Consider the following 10,797-nt stretch of genomic DNA (forward strand, 5'->3'; position numbering starts at 1 on the left):
GCTTCAGCACAGCTTTTGGCAAAGTGCCCCATGATCTCCTGATTACCAAGCTAGCTAAAAGTAGGCTAGATGGAACAATGATCGGGTGGATCCACAATTTGGACGCAGAATCAGACTCAGAGGCTGGGTTCACATGACACAACAAGCGGCAGTTCTCTGTTTCCCCTTTGTTGGTCTGTCGTGTCATCTGCTCCCCACGGTGGTGTTTCAGTATGGTCAGTTTGGTTCCGAAAAGCCTGTTGTCTGGCACAGCTGCTGCTGCCGTTCTTTGGCACAGCGGCCAGTGCTGGGCGAGGGCGGCAGAGTTCTGCCGAGCCCTCCGCTGCCGCTCCTGCCCGGGAAGGGGCGGCGAGAATCGGCCAGGGGCTGTGCCTGGCCGGGGGCTGGGTGCCCCAGCCGCCCCTCGCTCGCCCCGCGCGTGATGGCCGCGGAAAGAGGCGGCGCGACCCACTGCTGCCCCGCTGCTCCTCAGCCCGCTGGGCGCGTGAAAGGCAGCACCGGGAACCCGCGGAGGTGCGGCGCCCCAGCGGGCACCGCCGCCACCCCCAGCTGCTCCCCGCCGTGCTCGTGGCTCGTTCGTGCGCGCGAGTTGATTCGCCAGCGCCTGCGAGGAAGACGCGGAGGGGAGTTGCTCTTTCCCTCAGCAGCCACGTCAGCGTTCCCGCCCCCCCCCCCGCCCTTGCCTGCGTGTGGGTCCGGCAAGCGCTCCCGCCCGAGCGGTCTCCTCTGGAGCAGGAGCAGCGGAGCCTGACCAGTTCCTTGTCCCGGCCGCTGCATGTCAGGGCAAGAGCCCCGGCTGCGCGGCCCGAGCCCGGCTCGCAACCGCAGCTGCCAGAGCAAGGCGCTTCATCCGGAGAGGTGGCGAGCGGGAGGACGGCGACGGGACGAGCGCCAGCGCGGCGGTGCGCATCGCCCGGCGGGCAGGCACGGGCGCGCCCAAGGCCGGGCACCGTGGACGGGGGCCCCCGGCGCGGCCGAGCCGGCCAGGGCGTGCGCGTGCCTGGCGCTGGTCCAAGCTGGGGGGGGGGGTGACGCGTGGGGCGCCCCGGGCTGCCGCTGCGGGCCCAGCGCGCTGCAGCATCTGTATTTATTATTTGGATGAGGAGGTGCGGGGGGAGGGGGGCTTATCACATTTTCACATGGCACAAAATTGGGTGCGATCGTGAATCCCCGAGAAGATGGGAACAAAATTCCGAATGACCTTCATCGCTTGGAGCACTGGGGTGAAATCAACAGAATGACTCATAGACTCGCAGAATAGTAGAGTTGGAAGAGGACAAGAAGGCCATCAGGCCCAGCTCCCTGCACCGTCCGGGACCCCAAGGTATATAGATTTAATGGAACAAATGCCCTAGGAAAAAGAAGCCACATGCCCAGTTACAAGACAGGGGATGCTTAGCTCACAAGTCAGCCATGTGCTGTGGTTACAAAAAGGGCAAATGCTATTTTAAGCTGCATTAATAGAAGTACCGCTTTCAAATCACGGGGAATGCTAGTTCCTCTTTCCACAGCTTGTTAGATCTCATTTTGAATACTGTGTCCAATTTGGGAACCACATTTCAAGAAAGATGAAGACAAACTGGAAAAGATTTAGAGAGCAACAAAGATCAGGGAAGTGCACACAAATGAAGAGAGAGCGGGAGCCTTGTGTGTGTTTGGCCTGGAGAAAGGGGAGGAGAGGAGAGGAGAGGAGAGGAGAGGAGAGGAGAGGAGAGGAGAGAAGGGAGCTCTCTTCTAGCACCAACACACTGAGGAGGGCCAGGATCTTTCCTCAGTCACCCCAGAGTGCAAGGCATGTAACTTAAGGCAGGGTGGAAAAGAAGTTTGTGCACTGGGAAAAGTAGTTTATAGTCTGCTCAGTGGGACTTTGTACACATAATGGCAAAGGGGTGCTGCTCAGCTACTTTTCTTACCTGGTGCTCCAGGTTCACACATTCTCAAGGTTACTACTCCTGAGTAGTCTTGACACACATCCATCTTCCCTCCAATGGGAAGCACATGTCCTTTCCATTCCCATGGCTGGGAACTGTCAGGGAATCCCAATTTAGCAGCCCATGAGAATATACACTCAGATCCACAGGGAAACTTCTTTGCCTTGAACCTCAGTTGTTTCGTTGGTGAGAACACCCAGGAAAACCCTCTGCAGAGACAAATCTTGCAACAGCCCTGCCGGGTAGAGCCACGTCCACCCACTACAAGCTTCAAGAGCACAGACAGAATGTTTTTATAAGTTGTGAGTCAGGCACACAGGGCTCCTTGGGTGACTTTGTCATTTTTAATCTCTTCCGTGTTCGTGACTGGGAACAGGATTGCTCCCAACATGCATTCCGTTGGCTGAAGGTGTGAGCTCCCTTGACTCATCCTGATACCGGTTCCCCAGAACTTCTCAACCCTACAGTGCCAAGCCAGGAATCCTCCCTTGCTCTGGACCAAGCAGGTTGCCCACAGCACCCCTCCCAGGCCCAGTGTGGGGTAGTGCTGGAGAGCGCGGGACTGGGACTCGGGCGATCTGGGTCCAGGTCCCCGCTCAGCCATGGAGCCCATCGGGTAACTGTGGGCAGTCCCAGACCCCCCAGCCCAGCCCACCTCACAGGGTTGTTGTTCTGGGGATCAGATGGTGAGCAGCAGCAGGAGAATGATGCAAGCCGCTTTGCGGTCTTTGTCAGAAAAAAAGGTGGGATCTAAATCTAATAAATAAATGATCCAGATTGGGACCCCTGCTTTTTTTCTGAAATACTTTAAAAATGCATGCTTAACAGTCCATTCCTATAGATGTCTCCCCCAAAGGTTAGCCCTATTGATTCTCTCTCTCTCTCTCTCTCTCTGCTTAGGGGACCCTCAGGCCAATGTAGAGGAATATAAGTTTAAAAAATTAAAAAATCTTTATTTCATTCTCCTTCTATGCCTCTCCATAACCCAAGGGACCTACTCCTAGGGAAGGGGGTTTAAGCTGGCAGTCCAAGATTACAGGTGGGTCAGGCACAAGCAGAGGGTTTGGGGCTGGTGGCACATTTGACAAATTGAGATGTTGTCCTGGGCACCACTGGTCACAATGGACGACTCCTTTAAAGCCACAGCTGCTAAGGAAGTGAGCGCGCATGCTGGTTTGTCATGGCATGCAAGCCACGCAATGCGCAGCTGCTTGCTGCACAGGTTCCGTGATTCTGTGGTCCTTTAAAAAAGAGCTATGTTTGCTTTTTCAGCCGACAGCAGATTGCTGGCTGTGCTTCTCTTTTGGAATGCAAGAAACCAAGAAATGGCTGTGTGCAGAATTATTGACACAGGAGTTTAATCTTTCAGGGCAGCGTAAGCAGTGGCCAGTCTCCACAACTCGCAGAGTCACGGGAAATGCTGCAGGAGGACACTCGTCCCGATAACCCCCTCAGACAAACAACAAAAAATAAAAATAAGGTCAGGCTGATGGACTGATCCATATCGACAAAGCAGCTCTGGCAGTCTGCATCCCCACCAGGAGCAGGTTTTTTAATTTTTATTTTGATGCAAATAGGTCTTAAACTTGGCATCACAACAGTGAGCTATCTGCAGTTGCTGGGAAAATGTGTTCCCTCCATCCAGTGACCGTGAGAGAAACCTGGGGGAAAATTCAGAAGTTGGTAGATTATGTCCACATGCCTGCTAAGAAAAAGCTTCCTTGTGAGCCCTGGCAGTGTTCATTGTGCAGCAGTTGGAGAGGTGTTACGAGGAGCAGGGGGGAAAACATGGCAGCCAAGGCATGGAGAGGCAAGCGGCGAGGAGCTCTCACAGGCCCTCGCCCTCCTGTGCCCCTCTCCAGACCCATCCCCTCTTGGCCTAGTCCGTGCAGTGGGTACCTGGGAAACTAGTTTCCGATTTTCCCACAATGCCCCAGAAGGATGGTACGTTGGCTGCCCTGAGGCATTGTGGGAAATTTTAATGGTGGCTTCAGATTTTCAGCTGTTAGTAATCGTGGGCCCTGCTGAAGCCCTGGAGGGCTGGCAGGTGTCCAAGACATTTGCCAGTCTGGCCACTGGGCCACTGGGCTCGTTAAATGCCAGGTACCAATCAGGCATCATTGGGATCAGGCTCCAGACTCAGCATGCATGCCATAGAAGAACCGAGGGTGAAGGGAAAGCCTCAAATGATGTAGCTCAACTCCCCACCCCCCGGAATATATTTCTTGTATTTACATTAGCTATTTCTCAGTTTCTTCATTTCAAAACCCAACATGACAAAGGTAAAATCAGGGTAAAATATAACAAAGCTAATCATTAAAAATAACACGGGGATAAAAGCAATGCATATCTCATTAAAATAACCCATGGCTTTCCCAGAATTATACCCAAGGAGTGTCAGTATGCAATATAAGTGCCCAGGCAATAGGTCTATTGTCTCTGAGAAAACCTGGAGGATGGGTGACGTCCCGGATGACTGGAGGTGGAACTTGGGAAGCTAGAGGCCACTGTCTACAAAAAGTGAAAAAAGAAGAACCTGGGACCTACAGACCAGTCCATCTGACATCAATCCCTGAGAAGATGCTGGAGCAGATGACAAAGCGGTCTGTGTGCAAGCTCCTGGAAAGCGATGCAGTGATGACTAGAAACCAACCAGGATTTCTCAAGAACAAACGCTGATCGCATGTTTCGCTCAGCCTTCCTGACGGATTGTGGGAGTTTCGTGGCGAAAGTGCCCCATGGTCTTCTGATTAGCAAACCGGCTAAAAGCAGGCTAGATGAAACAAGCGCTACTCCAGCGGAGCTGGGTGCGGCACCCCAGCCCACGCTGGCAATACGTCACGGTGGTTGTGCCACAGCTTGCAGTGAGTGCGCCCCAGGGATGAACGGGCTCCGTGGAGGGAGCAGGTGGCCCCACTCAGCTTCGGAGCCTGCTCTGGAGATCCCCATTTGGACAGCTATGGGTGGTCCCTTCCAACTGCCCCGGTGGCGACTTAGAGAGCTCGCCTGTTGGTTGCCAGACATTTTAAAACTTCCCCTGATTTTCACAGATACATGTTTTCTGCACTTGAGCAACTGCTGATGCCTGGAGTGTGTGGATGTGGGAATGGGGAGCCTGGCACGACCCGTGAATGGAAGCGTATGCAGTTGTTGGCAGAGTAAACCACCAAAGCAAAGCAGGCAGCGGTGGGGGCCACCACAGCTGGGGTATGCTGGTGGGCCTGCTTGCAGGGGGCCCCCTCCGCTCCTGCTCCCTGGGTGGTCCTTCGGGGGCTTCCAGGGCTAGAGGGCCCTGACCATTAACCTCAGGCCCAGGCACAGCTGCACCGCCATGCGGTGGCTTTACAGACGGAGGCCTCCTCGCCGAAGGGCAGCAGCTTGCATGTTTTGTATGCAGAATGGTCCACGCTCTGTGCGGGCCATCACCACCTGGACAGCCTCCAGGGGCAGGACTGCAAAAGCTACTGCTGGTCAGGAGAGGCAGGACTTGGAAGGAAGATGAATGGAGTCGGCTTTCCGCAAACAAAAGGGAGGGAAGCATCTCAGAGGTAGAGCACAGGCCTTGTGGGAAGGCTGGTGAGGCCTGGGCAGTGGGGCTCCTCTTCCATTGTTTTAGAAACATAGAAAGAGAGCAAGTCAGAAGGGTCTCCTTGGGCCATCTAGTCTGACCCCCGGCACCAGCCTGCTCTGCTCACGACATGCCCACCATGTGGACGTCCAGCCTGTCCTTGAACACCCGCACCGATGGGGCCTCAATGACCTCTCTTGGAAGCCCATTCCACGCCCTCGGGGTCCTGACTGTCAGGAAGTGCTTCCCGGCATCTAAATGGAACCTGGGTTCCCTGAGCTTTGCTCTGTTGGAGCGCGTCCTGCCTTCCTCTGCAGGGGAGAACAGGTCTCTACCCACCTCCATGGGACACCCCCTAACGTACCTATGTGTTGCCAACAGATCCCCTTGGAGCCTTCTCTTCTCCAGAGCTTAATGGGAGCTGAACGTCTTCTCCAGAATCGGTTCACTCCATGAGCAGCTCTTATAATTCTCAAAACCAGCGGGCGAGGAGCCTCAGCTGCCCTGCCTGCCAGTCTCTGGGCTTCCATGGGTGCTTTGCATGCAGAAGGGCTCAGATTTAATGCTGCTTCTCCAGGCACTGTACAAAAGAGCTGCTGGACTCAACTTCTTGGGAGGAAGAAAGAGGCCATGAGGGGCAACGCCTGGGCTTCTGACCCAAGGAGAGAATTGCTGCAGCTCTCTTGGATTAACATGTGTTTGCAAGGCAGAGACTTTGTGCAGTTGTGGGGTGCGGTGAGCCAACTTTTAAACAGGGAGGGCAAAGAAATTCCTGCCTGAAATCCTGCAGATCCATGTTTTTATTTAAACCTTTTTTAGACCATCTCTTACCGTGGTCTTAGGATGGTTTAACAATAAGACAAAATAGAATAAAATACAGCATCCTAGTCTAATGCTTAACCAGTCAACAATAAAACCCATATTAAAACAGTCAAAACTTAAAACATTGGGAAAATAAAAAGGTTTTAGCCTGGTGCTGAAGAGAATAAAGTGATGGTGCCAGGTAAACCTCTCTTGGGAGTGTATTCCACAACTGGAGTGCCACCACGGAGAAGGCCCTTCCCCAGGTAGTCACCCTCCTAATTTCCTTCAAGGAGGACTCCCGGAGCAGGGCCTCTGCCCCAGATCTTAAGGGGCGGGTGGGCACATATGGACCAGACCCTAAGCCACCTAGGGCTGTATAGGTCACCACCACACCTTAAATTGGGTCAGGACTTCAATTGGAAGCCATGTTGTCATTAGCTGCCAGCCTGTGTTGAGCATACAGGGCTAGATGAGCCAGCAATTTGACTTGGGACAATGCAGGTGCCAGTGCTTCAAGCAGGGATGTGTTGGACTGCACCTCCCTTTGTTCTCAGCCAGCATAGCCCTTGATGGTGCTGGCTGATGGAAACTGCAGCGCAACACACTGGGGAGGTCCAGCTTCAGAGAAGCTGGGCAATTTCTTATACTGAATTGGGTGAGCATGAAGGAATAGACTCAGCAAGAACTTTCTAGTAGTCTTGCACAGGTGCAGTAACTGTATGAATTCCCAAAGGGAGGGCAGGAGAGGACCCAGGTTTGCATAGAAATCGCATTAAAATTATTAAATTAAGAATTTGCACACACTTAAAGCCATCTGTAAACACAAATTTATTTATTTAGTACATTTTTACACTGCCCAATAGATAAAGCTTTCTGGGTGGTTTACAAGAGATTAAAATACAACATAAACAGAACTTGGAAAAGCCACTGACATGCAAAGACCATTTAAAACAATCAGCAGTCTGAATCCCAGGACTTGTCATAAGCTGTCCATGGCCTGGGAGTAGAGCCACAATGCCCGTCCTTTGCGCAGAAATCACTCTTCTCAGGATGTCCAAGAGAGCAGCAGCGCAGCGCAGCAGAATCAGGACAATGCACGGACTTCTCCCGGCCTGATTGCCAGGCAGCAGCTCCCTTCCCTCAGTCTGAAAAAAGCTGCAGAAAGGCTTGCAGAGCCCTGGTGGAGATGGCAGCGTGCAGTCCCCAGAGGCCACCAGGACGCACAGCTGTGGGCTCTGCGCACAGGCACCCTTCTGTGGAAGCCTGGTGGTGGGCGGGCGTGGGGAAAGCTGCCGGCAGCGGCGGCCCAACCCGGCAGAGGCAGGACAGGCTGGTGCACTTCCAGCAGTTGGGCTCACTAGGTGGACTCCAAAGAACAAACACCCTTCCTGGCAGGTCCTTAAGGCGATAAAATCCGACGGGCGAAAGCTGCTGCTCCGTCCCCCGTCCCAGTTCCAGTTGCAGCGCCTTTGCCTCCTTCCTAAAAGTGAAAGGAGCAACGTTGCAAAGTGCAGGGCGAGGTTCTGAGCTCCCAGGACCACCAACATTGAGCAAAGCAGGGAGTAGGAAGCCGGCGAAGCTGGAAGGACACTGTAGCCGCAATGCAGCTTTTTTTCACATTCTTTAGCGTGAGGAGACAGCAGGCTTAAGTGGATGAGACCGGCCTTCCCAACATTGGCTAGGCTGCCCTGGCATGGCTTCTGTGTTGAGGGCCAGCTCAGCGCTCACCCTTAACCTCAGCTCATTCCTGTACATCTTTACAAAGATGGGAATTCTACAACACATCTGGAGTACACCACTAGGATTACCGGGGCAAACGTACAGTGGCCAATCTCCTCTTTAAAAAAATTTCCAGCAAATACCTGGATCTATTCCTATTCAACACACAGGTTCCTTGTTAGGTAGGGAACATATAGAAAGAGAAGCATGCTAGTTTGTATTTTTGCAAAGATGCAGATGTTGTATTAGATTAAAAAGTCCTTAGAAAGCTACCCAGTAAAGGTAACCAACTGCAGTGGGTGGAAGGCTGGGGAGAGACCCCCCGCCTTGCCCTTCGACTCACCTCAGACCACCTCCATGCTGGTTGGAGTGTCCTCTTTCTCTGTGCCGCAAGCCACTGCGCGGGTGGCCCCCTGCCTCTGCAAAGGGCTCACCTGTTCAAACAGCTTGGACATCTTTGTGCCTCTCACGCTGCTTTGGAAGCTCCTGGCAGCAAAGGCGTAGAGGAGTGGGTTGATGCAGCTGCTGACGAAGATGATGGACCCGGCAATGTAGACCCCCGTGGCTGAAAGGGTCTCCAGCACCTCATAAATCTCCGAGTGCACGCCTTCTATCAGCACCGAAACGACACTGATCAGGTTAAAGATGTGGTGTGGCAGCCAGCACAGGCAGAAGACGGCCACCACGGAAGCGATCAGCCTTGAAGATCGTCGCTTCAATGGACCCGTCATCCCGCCGATCCTTCTGCTGATGCACGCATAGCAGACAGAGATGATGATGAGGGGAATCAGGAAGCCCACGGCCGTCTCCAGGAGCAGGCAGGTCACCTCCTGGGATGCCGTGTCATAACGGCGCACTGCACACTGGTAGCCCATGTCGGTGTCCTCCGTCTCCTGAAAGGGGATGATGGTTGCTCCAAAAACAATGGAGAGGCTCCAGATACCGAGCACCAGCAGGTGGGTGGCCTTCTTGTTCTTTGGTCGCTGGACGACAAAGGGGTAAAAGACGGCAACGTAGCGCTCCAGGCTCAGGGCGGTGATCAGGAAGATGCTTGTGTACATGCTGCAGTAGATGAGAAACACCAGGGCTTTGCAAGCCACGAGGCCGAAGAGCCACGTGTGGGCAAAAGAGTAAATCCAGACCGGCAAGGTCATGAGCACCAGGAGGTCGGCAATGGCCAGATGCAGGATCAGAATGACTGTCAGGGACCTTTGCTTCATTCTTCTGCAAATGGTCCAGACAACCAAGGCGTTTCCTGGGACCCCGATCACAAAGCACAAACTCAGGATGAGGCACACCAAAAATCTTATCCCTGAGAAAGTCCGGGGGTGGTGGCTTTCCATAGGCAGGTTCATTTCGACCCACGGTGGTTCTTCGCTCTTGCCAGCTCTTTGAGAGTCTGGTTCTGCAAGGGGTATGACTCTACTTATGTGGTGGAACTGGAAGATAATAGGACCAGAAAGGACAGCTTCTGACCGAATTAGTTTTACATCCCTTTTCCTCTGCTGCTGAAAGTGGGGTTACAGCTTTTAGAGGAAATGAACGCATGCAGGCATCGTCTCACTGTGACTGTTGTTCAAGAGAAGCAGGGACTGACTTGATCACAGATTCATTGAATACTGCAGACAGAAGGGGGTCAGCAAGGCCATCGGGTCCAACCCCCTCCTGGTGCAGGACTCCAGTTTATACCATGCCACACACCCATACCTCTTAAGTCTGTGAGCAGACATTCTTTTTCTTTTTAATTTTTTTCTCTTCCTTTACAGCTGAAGGAGGCACGACCTAGGAGAGTTGTGACTGGGTCTTGTGCGTGCGCGCATGCGCAAGGCTTAAAGCTTGTGCCTGAACACACGTGCGTAAACGTTGCCATGTGTTGGGAGTACGGAGGATGGGAGTCTTGGGCCATCATTCCCACAGACGGCTGGCTGCCTTTCAGATGATTATTTGGAACTGAAAAGTGAAACATATCTCAGTGAGGTTGTGCAGGATGGGCTAGGTCAGCTGCTTTGCTGAGTCAGGCAGTTCCTAGAAAGAGCTAAGATGTGCAACCCTGGAGGGGTCTCTGTGGATGAGGGTTTCTCAGGTGCAGATCAGCCCCCCTGCCACGCTTGACCCCTTGGCAGGGTATCAGCAGAGCGAGAAGCCTAACTGAATGAGCAGCGCATGAAGAGGAGCTGTGTTCGCCTTCAGAGAGCTCCTCCTGAGGGGATGGGGCCCAGGCACACGCATGAGGAGAGTTCCTGCAGGTAAGCACTAGATTGGAGTCAACAAACCACTCTGTGCATGCTCAGAGTTCTGGGTGACTTGTCCTTGGGAGCAATAAACAGTTGCAGGGAAAATAGTCTGTGGCTGGTCATTATTTGAGGAAGGACCTCGGCTCACGGCACCATGAACATGGGAGAGGAGTGAGGCAGCGACATCGGGAAGGGGTTACTTGACCCACATCAATGCCATTTTTTCCAGTCCAAGGCCAAGCGACACGCAGAGAGACAATTACAAAGAGAGAAGGAAAGTTTTCCCATGCTCAACTTTTGCCCTCCAAGGTGGGGCGATAAAGCCATCTTCTCCTGTGCCACCTGCACACTCATTTCTCCTGGTGCACACTCATTTCTCCTGGTTCACTCTCATCTGTGATCAAACATGGTTTGCATGTTTGCAAAGCAGTGCAAAACCTGGAAAACCTGTTTGGCCTGAAGTGCGGGAGGAACGGTGTGTGGGGGGGGGGGGGGGGGAAGCCAAAACCTTTCTTGGGCAACAAAACTCCATCAAGTGAGA

General features: G+C 53.3%; 1 protein-coding gene across 1 annotated transcript; it reads right to left on the reverse strand.

The window, feature by feature from the left end:
• Positions 1-8,366: 8,366 nt before the first annotated feature.
• On the reverse strand, positions 8,367-9,377 carry LOC123025320 (leukotriene B4 receptor 1-like). Its single transcript, XM_044433908.1, has one exon. The coding sequence runs from the start codon at positions 9,375-9,377 to the stop codon at positions 8,367-8,369; it is 1,011 nt and encodes a 336-aa protein (XP_044289843.1).
• Between the last annotated feature and the right edge of the window lie 1,420 nt (positions 9,378-10,797).

Source organism: Varanus komodoensis, unplaced genomic scaffold, assembly GCF_004798865.1.
Source record: "Varanus komodoensis strain SLA01 unplaced genomic scaffold, ASM479886v1 scaffold27, whole genome shotgun sequence".
NCBI classification, from domain to species: Eukaryota; Metazoa; Chordata; class Lepidosauria; order Squamata; family Varanidae; genus Varanus; species Varanus komodoensis.

Bases quoted from the DNA above. Each gene is read 5' to 3' on its own strand.
- LOC123025320 (XM_044433908.1), bottom strand. From the start codon at position 9,377: ATGAACCTGCCTATGGAAAGCCACCACCCCCGGACTTTCTCAGGGATA.